Below are 19,136 nucleotides of genomic sequence, written 5' to 3'. Positions count from 1 at the left end.
ATACTGCAACACCAATAGCGTCATCGAACATGTACTTTGCTACTGCAGCAAATTCTTCTCGAAAGAAATAGATCTTTTGCACAGTATATACAATTAATAGCTAACTAATTATACATACTGATTAAAGCACTGACTAAAGTAACTATAGCAAATTAATAGCACGTAGATGCTAATTAAATATTCACACATTTATAGAATACACGTAATTGTAGTTAAAAGGATAAATAATAAATAAAAAAACCTGTCCTAAAAAAAAAAAAAATTGGAATTAAATGATAATTAAGCATCCGATGTATTTAAGGAATCGTAAATTGCAAATCATTGATTTTTCGAGCGATAATTGAATTAGTCTCCACAAACAGTTGCCGAGGCGGATGACTGATGATCGAAAGCAAGCACGCTACTACCATTTCGGCATCGAAAATTAACTAGGAACACGGCGGTCGCATTAGCATAATATTTAACGCTCGCGACAGATCCTGCTGGCTTACAAGATCGATCATCCGAGGAACACGACCGCCGCGGTTTCGTGTATCATCCAACTTGGTACCCTATGCGCTTTTCTTTTTCGTTTCACCGAAACCATGCTCGAACAAAGTGATACACCCACGCCGGCTGTCGACCTCTGTCCCCTTTCTTCCCTCTATCTTCCCTTCGTTTCCTATTTCTTTTACCTTTTTTATTTTCAAACAAATGTCCCACCGATGCTCCGTAATAAATACTTGGTTCTTATACAGCCTGACCCATGAGAAAATCTTGTTCGTTTTCGAATGATATGATATATCTTGTTTTTGTTCCTTTTATTCTGTACTCTTTCATGTTTTGCTTATTTATTCCTAAGAGATAACTGACTCAATGACTTATATTTTACAACAAGTAAGTGTACTTGTTTTTTATATAGGATGGTATGTGAAACAAATATCTTATTTTTATTTAAATGAGATAACTCTGTCTGATGGGATAATTTTGACGTTTCTTAGTTATTCCTTTGGACTTTCGTTAATGCAGAAGCAACCTTTTGCGCTTGAAAAGAAATTACTCAGCAAGAGTATGAGAATATCAAAGACAACGCGAATCGTGATAAAAAAATTAGCAAGACTGTAATCTTCTACCGATAATGCGAGTCACCGATTAAATAGAAAGAACAATCAGTAGTCCAAGAAGTCTTTCTACAGAGTCGAAACGATTATCTTGATAATAATTCACATTGTTGTATAGTTATTACCTAGTTATACAACTAAAAGTAAGAATATAAAAAAGATGTAAAAAAAAAGAAAAAAACGAGAATTAAAGTCTTACCGTGCTCATCAGGACCAAAATGTAATGGAGCAAACCCTCGCCGTGGTACCTCTTCATCTCCGCGTCTGCCGCCACCATGATCTCGATGAAATATTCACTTGACAAGGCTCTACGTGGTCTCCAAGTCACGGAGGGATCCGATTCCATTTCCGAGTCTTGGCTATACTCTTCGCTCAGATCATTTCGTCTTTGCTCCACGGAGTAGTATCTGTAACATTTTAAACGGCCGCCTCCTTAGCTTTTGACACTGGAGAACTAGGATATTCCGGATATATTCCAAGCATTCACACGGTCTCAGTGACTCATCCTGACTTATTGTCAACGTGATTTATCGTTAGGTCGAAAGATCATCTTCTTTTCGAAGCTAGAAAATGCTTCTTTTAGAAGAATATATCATCGAAAGCGAATTTATTTATTTCTACCGTCTATTGCACCGAGAAAATGATAAAATAATAATCACCGCTAGTAACTATTCTAGTAATTACTATCAGTCCACGTAATATGCAGAAATATATAGAATATTCAAAATGTAGTACTCGTTACGATACACAATCTGGAATTCATTTTTTTTAAATTACAAATTATAGAAATTTCGATCTCGTTTCAATCGTTCGAATTATAAAAATGAATTGAAAATATAAATATCTCAATCACCGTGTTCGTTCATATCGATTTATATTTTAAGATACAAAAGGGACGAAATAAAGGTTTGTACAGCGAGACACCAATGGAACGCTCGTGATGTAACATTAAGGTCTTAATTTCCATTTTCATACATGGAATCGCGATATGGACTCAATTTAAAATTCTGACTGGCTGGTAAGTTATTATTCCTCCGACTATTCCGCGCCCCATACTTCGCGAGAAAGCCGAGAAAGTTCGTTGAAAAGAAGGTGCAATTTTTTTCTCATTACTGCAACCGATGAACTATATTGCCTACCAAAAAGTACGCGAGACCATGTGATGTATGATTTCTTCTCATGACGCAAACAGGCAGGGATTAATGCGACGATCAGTCTCTGCCTGCGTTGAAAGTACTCATTTAGTAACTGTTTCTTGATGATAACTTACTGTCGTATCAGATATACTTCATTCAAACGTATCCTTAATTGACTATTTGTTACTACGGCCGAGTTGTTACGCCTGACAGGTAATTCTCGATGATATTGAAATACTTGGTGCGTTCTAATTTATTTGTTATTGTCTATAACGATTTATCAACGCGCAGCAGCTGTAAAGTGTCCGCATATATCCCCGCGTTCTTCGATCAAGTATTCTTTTAGTGAAACTTTGCGTTTCCATTTCCGCATAGAAATTTCTTTTAATCGATAGGTCTGCAGATATTTGCGTGACTAAGGAAATGAAACTTAAGCGGAGATTTGTCTTATTCACCAATACGTGTCCAATCGTGTATTTGTATATTTCGTACGTATATTTCATAATTGTTCTTCGATGGATGGTTAAATATTTTTAGCGGAAGCAGGTTCGATAATAATTTATTTAATTTATATTTCAAATTTTAATATGTACGACTTTCGTCGTTAAAATAAATTGGAAACCGAAATTAAGTTTCCTTTATAAGATTGAAAAACCAATCCATTTCCTCATCATCAATCATGATTACTGATTCTCTACGAATTTACAATATCCACAACTTTCAAATTACGGATGCAAACACAGTCTTCCCGTAAAATAACACCACTTACGATTCTTAAATTTCGAGCGACAGTCTCTTTATTCGTTTCTGTATTCGTCGTTGACCATCGTCAATAATAATCGCAGAGAATGCACAGCGTCTATAATTTTTCAATTATAACAACAAATCTGATTTCCAACAGTCATCCATCATCACCGATGTTTCGCAAGGCACCCTTCCATCTGTGTCTTCCTGGAGTTACATCAAATTGCGTTTAAGTCCGCCCGGACATCCTCGAGAGAGCTTACGAGCTAACGACCAATCAAAGAAGCAGCTTAAAAAGAAACGGTTGATCACCTCTCGTACCTGGCGTTGTTTCGTAAAAAATTTCGATGCCCCTCGGCTTGTCCCACGAGTTGCTCGTACACACGGCCGTCCCGAGAATCTTCTACGTTCTTTTCCTCGGTTAAAGACCTGCGCTTGCGGCGTCGACCATCAAAGTAAATTTTACCCCTCGACGACTCTTCCAAAATTGGAGTTGCCGCGTTGTCATCTGCCAACAAAAATCAAACATAAATCTGATCAGTATCGAATATAAAAATATCGAACGAGAGATACAAAGGCGAGAATTTACGATAGTTTTTGTTTCACGAAAAATACAACCGTTGATTTATGTTTCGAGGTGTATTCAAGAGACGTTGGTTTTTCTTTGTTCGATCTTTACGATGATTTATGAAATAAAGAGATTAATTTATATGACGAGATATATAACAAAAGAGGAGCAAGATAGTTTGCTCTCGGAATAGATAATTTTCTGTAATTTTGGTGTTCGTTGGTGTAAACGTGGTGTTCGTTTCGCCAGACCTTGTCACATTGCAAGTAAAGAGCATCTTTATTTCGTGCAAACGTTTAGATTTTGCATGATTTATAGAAACGTTTTATATATTGTGCAACGCAGAAAGGTAGAAATATTAGAATTAAGGGAATATACTGAATGTAAATCGCGACTTTCGTTACGAGCTTCAAGATCTCAAATCCTGAAACGTAAAGTGGAAATTAACGTTTAGATTTTTGGATAATTTCTCGATTAAATCTATGTTGGGAATTTGGAATATCGGGCGTCTGCAATGAAGTCATCTAGATAAACAGACGTTCTACTCCATCTCTTTGAAAAGTGACTTCCGTCTTCTCGCGGACGTAAACTATTAATCATTCGCGAGATGAAGAAATGTACGTTCAAAGTGATCGAGTAAATCTACGTCGTTAGAACATCTTTCCTTTCCAAATTGAAGCACTTATACATATAGGGAAATGCGTTTATAATGGATTTAATATAGAAATTTTAGCTTCATCTTTTATCGAAATTATAATTTCATATTTTTATAGAAACTTCGATCGAACATTGATTCGTTGTTGCTATATTTACGATATTCCCGAAGGAATTATAAATTATGTGGTCACATGAGGTTTCTCTAAAAATTCTTGAAGCTAATAAAAATTGTTTAAATAATTCTAATATCGTATAATCGGAAATAGAAGAGTATCAAAGATAACATCGTAATCTTACCATCTTGGAAATTATTCGAAGGCATCTTCCACTTTAGAATTCCAACTGTAAGACACGTCTAAGCTAGACATTTCAAAAATTTCGGGAATATTAACTTACGTAATCTCTGAAAGCTTCGAAAGTAATAAAATCCCGAAGTTCATAAAACTGCTGAAAATAATCTCTAAAACACAATCGTAAATCAATCTTCGAACGTTATTGGAAACACACTAGCCTATGTTTAATCTAATTACGCACGTGACTTCACCGCTCGATTTATTACGATAGTATTTCCTTCGAACTGAAATTTTTAATGCCGCGATTAATCGTCGACGACGAGGAAAACGGAGGAAAGTAAAGCACAAAAATGTCGTTGTTTCGTGGCACATAAGGAGCCAGTTGAATTAATCGAAGACAAAAGGGGAACTGTTCACCGCGCAGCTGTGAGCATATCGAAGAATCTTCGCAATGATCATACGCGTCTAATTGAATGTGCAGTTGACACTTTGAGAGAAATCGATATTTTCATACCGCTTTGCTCGTTCCTCGATTTATCCTGACGTCCTTTCTGCCTCTAGATACTTAGCTCTTAAATCACTATACTTTGTACGTAAGTCTAATCTCGCGACGTCTCGATTTTCTTCTCGTTTTCTTATCGCTCAAATATTCGTATCGTTACGTACTCTGATACGAATTTTCAGATGCCGATGTTAACAGATGTTAACAAAAATTATTTAAATTAATTTAATCTCTTAAGACATATTTAAGTACGTGATCTACAAAATGAAAAAAAATTAATCCATTCACATTGCAAGGTATATGAATCGATTTTGGTAGATTTGAAAAAATTATTCTTCACGAAACGGTTAAAATTTAATATGAAAAGATTTTTCTACGAAGCGAATCTCTACGTTAATCTCTATTGTTTTAAATGTTATGCATATAATGGGCATAGTAATTAGTCATTCACAAAGGGGAAAGAATTTTATATCAGTCGTTACATGCGCGTCGATGAATCACGGTCGAACGGTTGCTTAACGATTTCGTTAAATCGATTAAGCCTAGATCGATTAAGCATTCATCTGATCGTGTGTATGCACGCCTCATGGTTCCGCGTATAGAGATTGCTGTATTGATAAACAGCAATGTCTGCAGCTCGTAACCATGAAATGGAAACCATGAAATGCAAACCATTCCGACAGATTTCTACCGTATCACACGCTGTTTGACGTCTGAAGGATCATTCCAAGTTTACGTGATTCACGCTTTATTCAAGTCTTACTAAGTTTACTTTCTAACTAAGTTAGTTTCAGAAAAAGACAAATTATATTACGTACTCGTACGTTGATTTTTCCATCAAGCGTATGTCTGTAATAAATGTTTGTAATTTCTATACACATTTCATACAAATTTGTTCTAAATTTTTGCAACGTCTTTTTAGCATAACCATAGTTATGTCTCATGGCCTTATCACAGCGCTAATGAAATTTCAAAATGTTTCGTATAACACACACAATGAATTAATAAAAGTTTACTATTGTATTCAAATACTGTCATTAGCTACTGCATATCGATGTGCAGTCATCATTGTTGCGTGTGCGGCGTGATCATCAATGTCCTGGCGGCATTCATTATTTTTTCTACGATTATTGACATTCTCGCAAGTACTTGCATAGTACAGATACTTTCGTTTCAATCTCTGAAACTAAAGTCTAAGTTATATACAGAATGTAACATGTGTTCGCGAGAGAAGGTTGTTCCTGAACAATTATTTGAAGTGTAAAAAGGCGATCGATTTATTTACTCATACCGATCTCTAGGAAAATGGCGCTAAGTGTAAATTCAATGTTTGTAATAATTTTCTGAAAATATTGCAGTGTACGAAATTTGTGAAGAGCATAGGAAAATACTATGTTTCTTACGAACGATCAAATTTAATTTACCTGTAGTTAATAATCCAAAAATTGTTCGCTAGTACAATGTAAGATTAATAAATCGGAATTCTTGAAAAAATTTTTGTATGATGAAATTTTCCAAAGAAAATGTGTCCCACTAAAAAATTCTACAATCTAATATATCATTGGAGACTTTAACGCTAAGCATACTAGGCCCGGTCAAACGACCGGTTTTGAAATTAAATTTAAAATTGTACATTCGTTCATCTAACTTTATGCAAATTCTTATATTATCTGATTAGTCAGTTTCTCAATTTTTATTGATCATTTGACCAGGCTTGGTTTGAAAACATCTCTACCATGGCAAAAACATCAAGAAGACTAAAGCAAAAACAGCAAGTTAAAAGATTCTCCATCATCGCACGAACAATAAATAATAAATTTCCTAAATTCCAATAACGAATCTCCTATATTATAAAGGATAAATAACGATAGTAGCGTACACGAAGCAAAAGACATCGTTCACGTATGCACGATATAATATACCAGTCGACAACCGTGAAATCGAAATTCCCATAAGATACAAACCTACGACGCATTCAAACGTATAATAATAACAATAACCAGCCGGTCATTACGCTAAATGGCGAACAGATCGCCTGTTCAACAGAAGCAGCCCCTTAACGAACCAACAAGTCGACGATATAATTCGCTAACGACATAATAACGCGTCCCATGGACGAGCAACCGAAAGAATCGCGATAGAGGAAGAAATTCTTTCGAAAGAGAGCCTGCGGGCATCGCGGAGCCGCGTCTCGACGCCAGGCATCGCGTCTTCAATCGTCGCAAAAAAACCATCGTACAGTCCTTTACGTTGCGGTAGGTCCACGATGGAATGCGCTTTCATTCCAATCGTAATGACAGCTTTATTGCTCCATGTAATTGCCATTATTATGCCTGGACGAGATTGCTCGTACACATTGTTCCGCGTGACTATCATCGTTCGACGAACGGAAATATCTTTGTAATTCGTGAGAGTTTTTGTTTGGCGAAATGATACTGACACGAGTAATTAGATTGATGATCGTTGCGTGTACCTTTCCGTAGCCACGAGAATGGGATTTCATTTTCTAAATGTGGCTGATTACGAGCAGACTGCGGATATTTATGCAAACTCGTGCTTTTATGAAGACACGGCGGCGGATAAAGGAAAGATTAAATGACTTTAATCTTCATTTTAATCAATACGCCATACATTCTAGTAACTTTTACATTAAAAATTCTTCAGAATGTTGATAACAGTTATCTGCTTTGTGATATACACAGTGTTTCTTAACACGTGCGATTCACGTTTCACAAGAGGACAGGAGACAGAGACACGATGATAAAGGTACGTATCAACACGTGTCTCCCCTATTTGACCATGTTCCAAAGTTATAGTCACTTTTGTGTTGCGATAATTCGCGACAGTTTTATCTCCGGAGAAGGTGCTCGAAATGGCCACCCTCGTCGGTTTGCACGCAAGCTTGCAGTCGTCGTGCCAAAGACTTTCGCAATCTTTCAGGAATTCCAGGTGTATGTCGAATAATGCAGACCAATGGTAGCATTTTCTACGATGGTGAGCAATTGCGTATTATTGAAACACGAGAGTTTTTATAACTTTGAGACATGATCAAACAGAACACGCGTTTACACGAACCTTTTTCATTGCTTTATGTCTCCTGTCCACTTAAGAAGCGAGTTCCACATGTTACGACACACCCCGTATATTACATTTATTCGTTGCTCTTATTAAATATAAATTCACTTTGTAAAATTACTACCCCTTTTTATGTTTCTTACTTTATAAACTTCCTTCTTCTATTCGCCGATGCAATTAGAAAAATGGAACTTAAGCAAAGAATCATTTTGCGTACTAAGTGTTACGTATTGTATATCTTGCAAACGTAAGATAATTGGCAGTCTGATTGTACTAAAATATCTATACGATATATTTGCGTCATAGATTAAAATCGTTGTACCTACGAACGTGCTAGTACGCGATTCGATAGAATACGAAACTTTGTAACTTCGCATCGTAAACGTCTCTTTAATCTTGTACGATAGGAGCTTCGATAATTTGATGCAACGTAAATCGTTGCATTTTAGATCCGTCCCAACAAGATGCATTTCGAGTACATTTCAAGCTGGCAGCTTGTTTCTAGCTCTCATTTCGATGTCGGGAGTCATGTTTCTGCGGTCTGTTAGCGTGTTCCGGCACATCGGGCCTTTTAACAGCCATTAGGGCGCGGCTTTTGTCATTCTAATTTCAAACGTGCATTCCTTCGCCGATGCCAACTGCTTTTTCGTTGGCTTCGGTTGCTACACTTATAACACAGGGTGTGCCCTGACACTGAATGACAAACGAGAATAATGCAAGAAAGCCGATCGTGAAAATATTTCTGTTCGCGGAGAAAGCGTCGACCGTGGAAAGTTGATCGATTTAATTTCTCTGACAGACGAACTTCTGTGCAAGCCTTTCGAAGATCTGTGCATATAAATCTGTAGAAAGGATGTATCGTAATACGTGGGAGCCACTTCAAGACCGGATAAGAGACACAGAAACAACGAAAAAGATTCGTACGAACGTGTCACTTACCTGACACCCTTGTTTCAAAGTTATAGCCATTTTTCAGTTTCCATATAGATATATCGAATATAAATATATATAAATGCTGGAAATGTCTATCCTCGGTGCGTATTATTCGAGACACACATGGAAATTTTGAGAGAATGGGAAATTCTTTGATACGACAACTGTGAGACACGCAGACCGTGACCATTTCGAGCACTTTGTACGAAGATAAGCAGTTGCGGATTATTGAAATACAAAAATGGCTACAGCTCCGAAACAAAGTCAGATAGGACACTGTTCGTTCTATGAACGTTTTTCCTTATTTTCGTACCTCCTGCAATGGATCCCACAAGTTATGGTGGGCTATGTACATAAAATCTATTCATCAGTCAAATCTGCCAACGATCTTTCTAGCAGGTATATCCGAGTCCCTAAAAATCCTCAAACTTTCGCATAGCTTACAGCGTTTTTTAAAAATACTCCACATGCTCTCAGAAAATTCGAAATATTTTTGAAAGTCTTTGGAGCCTTCTAGATCTCGTTGAAAGATTTCCTCTGTGACCTGCCAGAAACTCTGAATTCTTCCTAGATAGGAGATATCCCAAATAAATGAAATCCACGAAACAATCTTTAGACCCTGTGAAATGTATATTTATGCATCTCTAAGAATCGTTACGATACAATTTTCAACCTTCCTGAAAGAAAGTCTTTAATCTCTACGAACCTCCAAACGGTTGAGCTTCTCGGAACCCGTCGATCCTCAGAAAACATCGCGTTCTTTCTACCGAAAATGTCTTCGCCTCCTATCTCTGCTCTTACCAAAAATCCAGAGCAAAGGAAAAGAAAAATACCCATCCCGAGAGAATTCCGCCAAGGTGTTCAAAACACCATGTACAAGCGGTATCTGTCTGTAGAGACAGCGAACGCCCACGCTTCGAGCGGCATTTGGCCGCGGTGCAAGAGAACGGAAGGCGCCTCTCTCGCGAGATAATGGAAGCGGCGGGTGCGTGCAGCCTATTTGTCGTTGGTTTCGTGTCCGTGGCCGCGCTCGCTATGTTTTTCCCAAGCTGGATCTCGATCGAGCCTCGGGACCAGGCCTGGCGTGCACAGCCTTTATCCGCGTTATTGTCACGCGCCGTGCCTCTCTAACGTTAGTCAGCCGGCCAACATTCGCGGAAACCGGAGAATAAATCGCGGGCTACGACGTAATCGCGATCGTCCAATGGTATTCCGGTTCGAGGAACCGACGGGAGGATTTAATTGACGTTGGAATTCCTTCGCTCGGCTCTGTTCTTGCTTTAGGTGGAAAACGGTTGACGACTAGCCTTTTTCCGGCTCCAACACGCAGAGTGACTTGTCTAGCGGTAGTTGCTTATTAGATAAATCTGGATTGTCCAACGCGGAGTAGCGGGTTTGTCGGTTGAATCGATTAGCGAGATACGGATCGTTCTTGAAGGAATTTTCTCGGTTAGCCTGTTAAGTGGCCTGTGGTTTAGTCGATCGTGCGAGAGATTGAGCGGAGAATAGAGGCGTGACTGGGGGTGTTTATCAGATTTACAAGTTCCACTGGATAGGTTTCTTCGTTTGGTAATGACGCGGGATTCTGTGCTGTATGTGGGTGGATTCTGTTATGGAAGCATTGGGATAGAGTAAACCAGGGAGCCGAAGGAGAGAATAGCCGTAGGGTTTTGGTATACGAGCGATTTACATTTTTTAAATTTCTATCTGTTCGTGCATCGACGTATATTCAAATATATTTTACGTCTAATATTCTCCTGCCGAGCTTCTCCAATATTTTCGTCTTCCTATTTTCTGAAATAACTAAACTTTGAATCGATCTTCCAATTACATCGCAAAAGCTAATATTTAATTACAAAACATTACTTTAGAAGAATAAATGTATTCTAGAGCTTTAAGAGTTTTAACTAAGAGCTTTGCATATACATATATATATACAATACAACAAACAACAATATAATACAAACACAAATATGTACATAATTCATATTAAAAATTCCCAAAGTTCTAAAGAACTTCTCTCTCTAACATTTCCATCTTCCAAACTTCCAAAGTAAGTAAACTTCACGACTAGTCTTTCAAAAGTCGTAGAAATTAATGTCTAAACTGCCTGACACATCTTCATAAGTGGAGGTTCGCGACTGATAGGTGCATTCTAACAATAAGCGTCTCGAAACGACGGAAGAATGGTCGAACGAAGGAGGAAGAAAAAGCAGAATGAGTTATGACGATGGAAAAAAGTTTCGACGCGGAACTCTTACTTTTCTTGCGCCTCTTCAAACGACTACCCTTTCCCGTAGAACGTGTTAACACGTGTAAAGGAACGGATGATTAATTAAACGGAGGGCGAAGACATAGCGTGGCACGTCAGAGTGAATGATCGTGAGAGTGGTATCTGGTGGTTTCTTGCCCAAAGGACGAGAAAAAGGGCCAACCCTTTCGTCATGGATCGTACATCATCCGTCGAAAAATCCTTAGACCGTTGTTCGTACCGCGATTTCATCGTCAGAGGCACTTGCCGTGTGCCGGACGAATAATGGCCTTAAGACGGTCCCGATGAATGCCGGGGCTTATAGACTCGTTCTAACGAAATTGATTCATTCGCCGACCGACCTTTTTATCGAGATTTTACGGAATTTCTGCCGCGTATCTAGCGATATCGGCGAGTTTGAAGCGCGTCTTAAATTTGCAAAGATTTACTCTCGAAAGAACGTAAAGATTTTAAGGTGTTTTATATTTTAAAGTCCGAATCATCGAAATTTTTGCATTCTAAAATTTTATCGATCGCTACATAGGAAGTTTCGATATCTTCGCGTTACGAAGCTTCAGAAATGAAGTTCTGTGCGAATTAGATATTTTGTATATACAAGGCGATTTACGTTTGACAAGGAGGGTCAACGATTTTTACCGATGTCACGAAAAATGATTCCTACCATTGTAACGCAGTCAAATTTAAACGTTGTAAATTAAATATATGTATATAGTGGAAACGTTGGAAATTAATTCTCAGATCTTATGAATTATTAGTTAAAGAGAAATAATTTGATAAATAAAGCAATTAATTGTCGAAATTCAATGTTACGTAACTGAGTATTATTTCAATTATATTTTTAATTATAGCAACCATTAATTAAACAGAAGTGAAATTTTTCCCATTTAGAACAGTGATTTCCTTTTTCTCGTCACGCGTTCAACACTGAGAAGCGATTGAAAGATGGTGGAATTCCACGGTGAGGATGAGTTCGGTGGTAAGCGGCCGGTTTCATACGGGCGCGGTGATTTATTCGTAGATTTGAACCAATCGCCATAGGGGTTCTGCCGTGTATAAACCTGCCTCCACGTGAAATTTATTAAGCATGCACGGTCGTCCGGTTTCTTCCGTTCGACGCCACAATGCAGAACGTATTCGAAACGACTTCTGTCACGACCGATTCCAACGAGCCGCGTGAAATTATTCAACCTATCGCGCTCAGCTATTTCTACGATAAGTTCGCGTTCCATTGCTTCGATACGGTGTAAAATTAACGAGAATGAGAAATCGCACCTCTGGAATTTTTGCTATTTCTGCAACTTTTCGAATTTTCCAAATTTCTGGAGCTTTCAAAATATCGGGAATCTTGCAAATTCAGAAAATGTTTAAATCGTTTAGAATCGACGGGATCTTTCTATAGTACAATTTTAGTTAATTATCTAGTATAATTTTTGATTTCACCAAATCCTCATTTAATAGAAAATTCAATTAACAATTAATGCTAAATAACTGGTTCCATAAATACAGAATATGTCGTAAAAATACGTCTCGAAAAATAAGTTGCATCGTACTAATAATTTCTTATAATTTATGAAAAAAGAGATTTTAAAGTATATATATATATGTAAATTGAGAAAATTTAATAATTAAATTAAATCAACTAACTCCATAATTTTCGTGTTGATAATTTCATCGATATCAATACGTTTGGCGCAAAGATTAATACTAACGAGAGAAGGCGAACTTTCTAATTAATCTCCGCCTCGTACGCCATATACGTTCCTACATTATACTTACCAATTTTTCTCGAAATTAAGCATCAACCATGAACGTTCGATTTTAAGGACGATCAAATTGGCCACGTCCGCGTCGTTGTTCCACGCGAAGCAACGAAACAGCCCGGTTCTCTGCTCGTCGTTTCACGTTTATATTTTCCCGCGTATGCTTCATCGCAAATCTGCCCGCAAAACGCGAAGAGCAGCAGAAAAGTAAATTACGGATGATACGAACTTTCACCCGAAATTACAGCGCGCAACGTAACTTTCCAGCAATTATCGGGCGTTCAGCGAGTAACATAAGTGTCCGTGTATAATTTGTATAATCGAAAGTTGCGCGATTTTCGTCTCGATGGATCGTGGATAAAATAAAAAGTTAAAAAAAAGAAAAATATGGGAGAAGGAGAAAAATTATGAAAAAAAGGGGAGAAAAGATGGTAGAAAACGGCGAGACTCGTAACCTTTCGCGAATTATTAAGTCATTGGTAGCGAGATCGTGATGGTAGGATGGATCGTAGCGAGAGAAAACATCGATCGATCGTTCATGGATCGTCAATTAATAACACGGAAGCGGCTCTCTAATAACATCCTTCGTTCAAATATTTTCCCGCCATAATTACGTCGTGAATGCATCAACGAATCGCTGAATCGGTCTATTAGCGTCGGTGTGGATGTTCCTAATGCGGACTGGAAACCGGTAATTATCGCGATAACTCAAGTTTCTAACATCCTTCCAGCGAGGTGTGGTGAGTCAGTTCGTTGGAATGCCTTGGATGTTGCAACTATTATTTCGTTTCCGGATATATCGAGTGCTTTTAAAAGCAACTGAATTTGTAAGTTACGTTAAATTTAGTTTAAACTAAACGGGAAGATTATACCGTTGTTCTATGCGCATTGATAATTTTTCAGAATGTCAGAATATCGGTGTAAAGATTTTATTTCATTATGCATTTCATTTTATGTTATCATGCACCAAATGTTTTAGGAATAATTAACTAGTATTGGAAACATTGTATGTATTGTACCTTTTACTTGAATTAAATGCAACTTACGTTTAAAACTAAATCTATGAATCGAATGGAATTTGAATAAAAATAACGATTTTTGGATTTGTTCTAGTGCGATTGCAATTAAAATTCTAATCGAGCCGACTGCCTATTGATCTACGTTTAAATAGAAGAATATAATTAGAAAATTCTTTTAGACCAAGTTCAATTTGAAGAAACGTTTTGAAAGGAACAGAGATTCCAAAGTCTACGTTAAAAGAAGATGTCAAAAGAAACGAAAAAATAAAGCATAAAGTAAATTGCTTACATCACGAACACTTTCACGTCTCAATATTACGTAACAATCGATGCAATGCGATTTCCAGATGATGGTATCCAATCAAGGATCAAAAGATCAAGAGATCAAGATGATCATGCGAAGGAAACGTGTCGAGGTGGCGTTAACGCCTTCGATCTTAGAGACATGATAATTTTTCAAGCTCGCAAGTTTCGGAATCATTAAAATTGTTAAACATTTGAACGTTTAAGTGTCCAAAGTTTCAAATTTTCTTGAAAATTTTTGGATTTTCAAAGTTGATAATTTCTTAGCTTCTGAATTTTACAGCTTCCGAACTTTTAAGTACCTAAATGTCCGAAGCTTCAAACATGAAATTTTCGAATCTCTGAAGCTTATACAATTCTCTAACTTTCGAATTTTTAAGCTTCTGAACCTTAAGGCTGAAACCTTCAAATACCTAAATGCCCAAAGCTTCAAACTTTACACCTTTGGATCCCATAAATCTACAATTCTCCAACTTTCAAAATTTCAAGCTACCGAATTTTCAAACCTTTAAACACTCAGATTTCCAAAGTTTCCACCTTAAAATTTCCCCACTCCTCGACTTTACGATTTTCTAACTCCTCAAATTGAAAGCTTCCAATGTTCTACCTTTCGAACGTTCCAATTTTCAAATTCTTCCTCTTCTCAAACTCTCCGATTTTCAAACTGTGAAAATCGCAGTCGAACTTTCCGAAGTTCAAATCGTCGGAGCTAAAACTTTCTCAAATAGATCGAAGTTGTGATTTGTAATGGACAAAGTCGACGCATCGTCGATTTCCGTGTATTTCGAACATAATAAAGCCGATAAGCTGCGCGAGAAGGTCCGAACGGTAATCATGGAAGGTTGTACTGTAATGTCTGTCATTTCGTTGCTAACCCGTAATAACACGACTTCTACCTTCGCGATTGTCGGATCGTGTCGCGATCCACGAGATCAAGATCGAGAACGGCGAGAGGGGAGAGAAAGAATGGGCCCTGTGCTTCGAGCGGAAGAGGGGAGCCGAAGGGCGCGGCGTGTACGTTCGATCTTGATCATCGTGTCCGTTATTCCGGGACGATCGCGCCGAGTCAATGACTTTTGCATATCTCTCGATCGATCTCTTCGCTTCGTCGTTCGGTAGAGAGTTGTTGCTTCTTCTTCATCGATATCCACGTGGTCGGCGCCCAGCTGTCTACTGAGAAACGTTTCACCGAATTTGGCAAGCCTGCTTGCGATCAATTTTTTGTATCTTGAGAATTTCATTTTAATTGATTCAATTTTTACTCGTGCAATTTTATTTGATTTTATTTCATTTTAATTTCTTACTATTCAATGGATCGAAGTTGAAGGTCTTTGAGGGATGAATATGCTTATAGTCGTCTACAGCTGAATTTAATTCTATTAAATTTCTAGTTATGCATTCTAATTCGTTGCTAACGTTTTTTGACGTATATATGCGTTGCAGGAGTATTTAATCTTCAATCACAATCGCGTTTCTCTTTCTATTTGACTCTAATTTGTTGCTGTCAAAGGGACAATCGGATCAAGATTACTTCTATCGTGAAATAGAAGAATCAATAAACTACATATATAGCTATTACTGTCCGTATGTGTTCGAACTTTGGTCGATTCGTAACGACAGTAAGAAATAAAGTTTATAAATCAACGAACCAAGCGATATTTTCGAAAGATATTAAATAAAAATAAAAATACCATTTCAACTGTAAATCATTCCACTTTTCATCGGTTGCATAACCGATCGTTCGTTGTCGCGTATCATCCAACGTAGGTTCGGTCATTGGCTTAGTCATCGCCGATATAGTGTACCTATACGAGGTTAGAAGCTAGCCTAAGCGCGATTATTAGTAATTACCGAGATAGCCTGGGGTCATCGCGCCATCGTACACTGCTGCACACTCTTTTCCCCCGACAGTTTTTCTTCGCTCGTCGTTAACCCTTCGTTTGAAAAGGATTCGATCAGAGATCATTCGGTTTCGAAAGGCCACCCTCGAAGGGCACACGCCCTCTTTGCGCAAAGAAATCTTCGCATCTCACCACGCCTTCCATTTAACCGGGCGCTTCTTGCCCAAGGTGCTTTTTGCAACTCTGATTCCATTCCATCCGCCTTCTTTTCTTCTTTCGTTTCACATCCACTTTGTTTTATTGCAGGCTCCGTACTGTTCCATTGCATGTCGATTCGGTTTTGTCAGATAATTCGGTCGGTCGGTTCCTTTCGTTTTGTTCTGGCTTGTTGAGAAGGCGGTACGAAAAGGGTTGACCGAGAATTCAGCGCGTACTTTTTGAAGTTCTTACAGTATGTTTAGTATTTTTCGAGTATTTTATTTTTCTTCAATCTTGTTGATAGTCTGTCAAAGTATTAACGGCTTGCTTATTCGTTTACATGCAGACTGTAATACGTTAAGTTGAATCGAGTGGATGAAAGGGGGGCCGAGGTTTGGAAAGAATTTAATCAACGATTTAGAAAGATATTTGAGTTCTTGGATTTTGTTAACAGTTTGACAGAAATTCTCTGTTGTTAGATTGAGTGTTCTTCTGGTTTCTTCGAATAATTCCATTCGCTTCTTTGCGATCTTTTTCTTATTCGCTCAATGAGAGAAGTAACTGATAAACAATTGGTGTAAATTTGCCACATATTTTCTGACTGAAGTTTCAGAATCCATTCCGCTATATGTCTATCTAACTTAGTTGTATATTACTTTAAGTGCTTTTTATTCATTAAATCAAAGGTATTAATCAAGTCTTGAAGTAAAGGTGGCGCATATCTTACGTGTAATTGAAGTTTCTGTATATGTTTAATATCGAACCATTTTTAAACATTCTGTTTATTAAACATTACTAAACTTTTGTAAATTTCCTTACATCATGTTTTTCGAGTGTTTTACAGAAGCCTAAAAGAAAAGAGTTATTCGCGAAAGAGAAGAATTTTTTCCACCGCCGCAACTGTTCAATGGGAGCAAACAATATCATTCGAAGAATTGCTTCAATTACATGCACGAACCCTAATCACGACGGTGATTTTTGTTCCTTCGAATGCGAAACAAGCTCCTCTGTCATCGTTTTCATGCGTCACGCAGCTTTACCTGTTTCACCCGCCTTTTTCTTCCCTAAGTTAACCAGGAGATTTCAGTTTATTGCTCGGAGGTGCAGAAGGGCTGGTTTCTCGTTCGAAATTCGCGCGTGATTACAGGTTCATCGGCTTAACAGGTTTACCATGCCTCAGGCCCGATTCCAGCCTGTGCCAAAGGAAGGAACGAGCCATCGACCAGAGTATCGAGCCCACGACCGGCGTGGATCCTCGATCGATCGCGATCTACCGCCCACGTGCCTCTTCTACCCAATGCGTATGCCGCTTCGTATATATCCTTGCTTGTCATGCAACGTTTTGCTTTTGTATTTTTGCAAAGGACTTTTGTTCAAATATCTTGGAAATGTGAGCAATTTTTTTTTTGAAATTATAATATCGGGTTGCAGTAACGAGTTCATTCGCGCGAGCAATTTTTTGGATTCTTCAAGTAACTTAGAAATATATTTTAGAATTTTGCACACTTTTTTCAGGCTCGTAAAGGAACTGTTCAAATATTTTGGGAAAATTTGGATTTTTTTAAAGTAATATTTTAAAATTAGTTTGCGCTGCTTAATAATTATCGTAGTCTATTTGCGAGTAATTTTTTGAAAGAAATAAATTCCCTTGTTAATATCAATATTTGAATTTCGAATTACTTTGACAATGTGAAAGCCAGTTAAATCGTTGATCTGAACGTCGCGTACACTATTCTTGGTATAAACGTTAGAATACTCGAAGGTAAACTTCTATCTATTTAAAGTGATCGATGATTACAACACAACTTCCGGGGTAAGGAAATTCCAACTCGGAAGGTTCCTAATGCTAATATTCGCAAGATTTACTACGCTAATACTATCGATCTTCTACTCTAATAAATTCGTTAGTTTCCCAATATTTCTTTTTTACTTTAATAAACCTAAATCAAGTTTAGGGTCGGTTATACATAAATCGAAGCAAAAAAATATTCTGCTTTTCCTTTCACTTATCTATTTGCTTCCTCCTTATTGATGCTTTAAAAATTTCTAAAAAAACCTTACGATATTACACTTTCATGTTACAAAAATTTAATTAACATATGTAATTCAACTGTCAAATAGAGAAAAGTTATACAAAGAAAACGTAGCAATATCAAAGTTAATAGTAAATCTAATTAATAATAATCAATTAATAGTAAATCGTAGATAAAATCGATAGATGTTCTTATTAAACATTGTATCTTACACGTTGAAAAATTAAAATTGCAGCCAAATGATTTTAAGCGTGTATTTTGCGTGTTATATTTGTTAAATCGATATCTATATAGATATTAAGTTCAAGTGAAGTACATACGCATAGTTAAAAGATATATTCACCAACTACATTTCTATTCGAGAAACGTAGGTCGTTTCTATTCGATGGCCTACTATTTATGCATCGCTATACTCAACCGATTGTTGTGATTTATTATGCTACTCCTTTCTTTTATAGATTTTATCCTAATTATACAAGATCGTAATTGACACTCAGCTGGGTAATAAAATATCCCATTACAATCGGAGTACAATCAACCTTACAACGTCACAGGAAGTACGAACGAACGTATGTTACAAGCAACCCAAAACCATAAATCAATTACATCATTCAGCTCTTTGCAAACACACCTACATCGCTATTAAAATCTCATTCACACCGCCATACTCGCAACCCACTTGATTGTCTAGTACTTTCAACA

General features: G+C 37.4%; 1 protein-coding gene across 2 annotated transcripts in view; it reads right to left on the bottom strand.

Moving 5' to 3' along the window:
• LOC132906422 (A disintegrin and metalloproteinase with thrombospondin motifs gon-1) overlaps positions 1 to 19,136 on the bottom strand; it is a 181,981-nt gene that overhangs the window by 30,265 nt on the left and 132,580 nt on the right. For both annotated transcript variants that reach the window (XM_060958597.1, XM_060958598.1), the window contains exons 7-8: positions 3,302 to 3,488; positions 1,300 to 1,507 (exon numbers count right to left, since the gene is read on the bottom strand). In XM_060958597.1, the coding sequence (XP_060814580.1) occupies positions 1,300 to 1,507; positions 3,302 to 3,488 (395 nt within the window). The remainder of the gene's footprint in view (positions 1 to 1,299; positions 1,508 to 3,301; positions 3,489 to 19,136) is intronic.

This window comes from Bombus pascuorum, chromosome 4 (genome assembly GCF_905332965.1).
Source record: "Bombus pascuorum chromosome 4, iyBomPasc1.1, whole genome shotgun sequence".
Classification (NCBI taxonomy): Eukaryota; Metazoa; Arthropoda; class Insecta; order Hymenoptera; family Apidae; genus Bombus; species Bombus pascuorum.
This window is presented reverse-complemented; position numbering and strand designations above follow the sequence as displayed.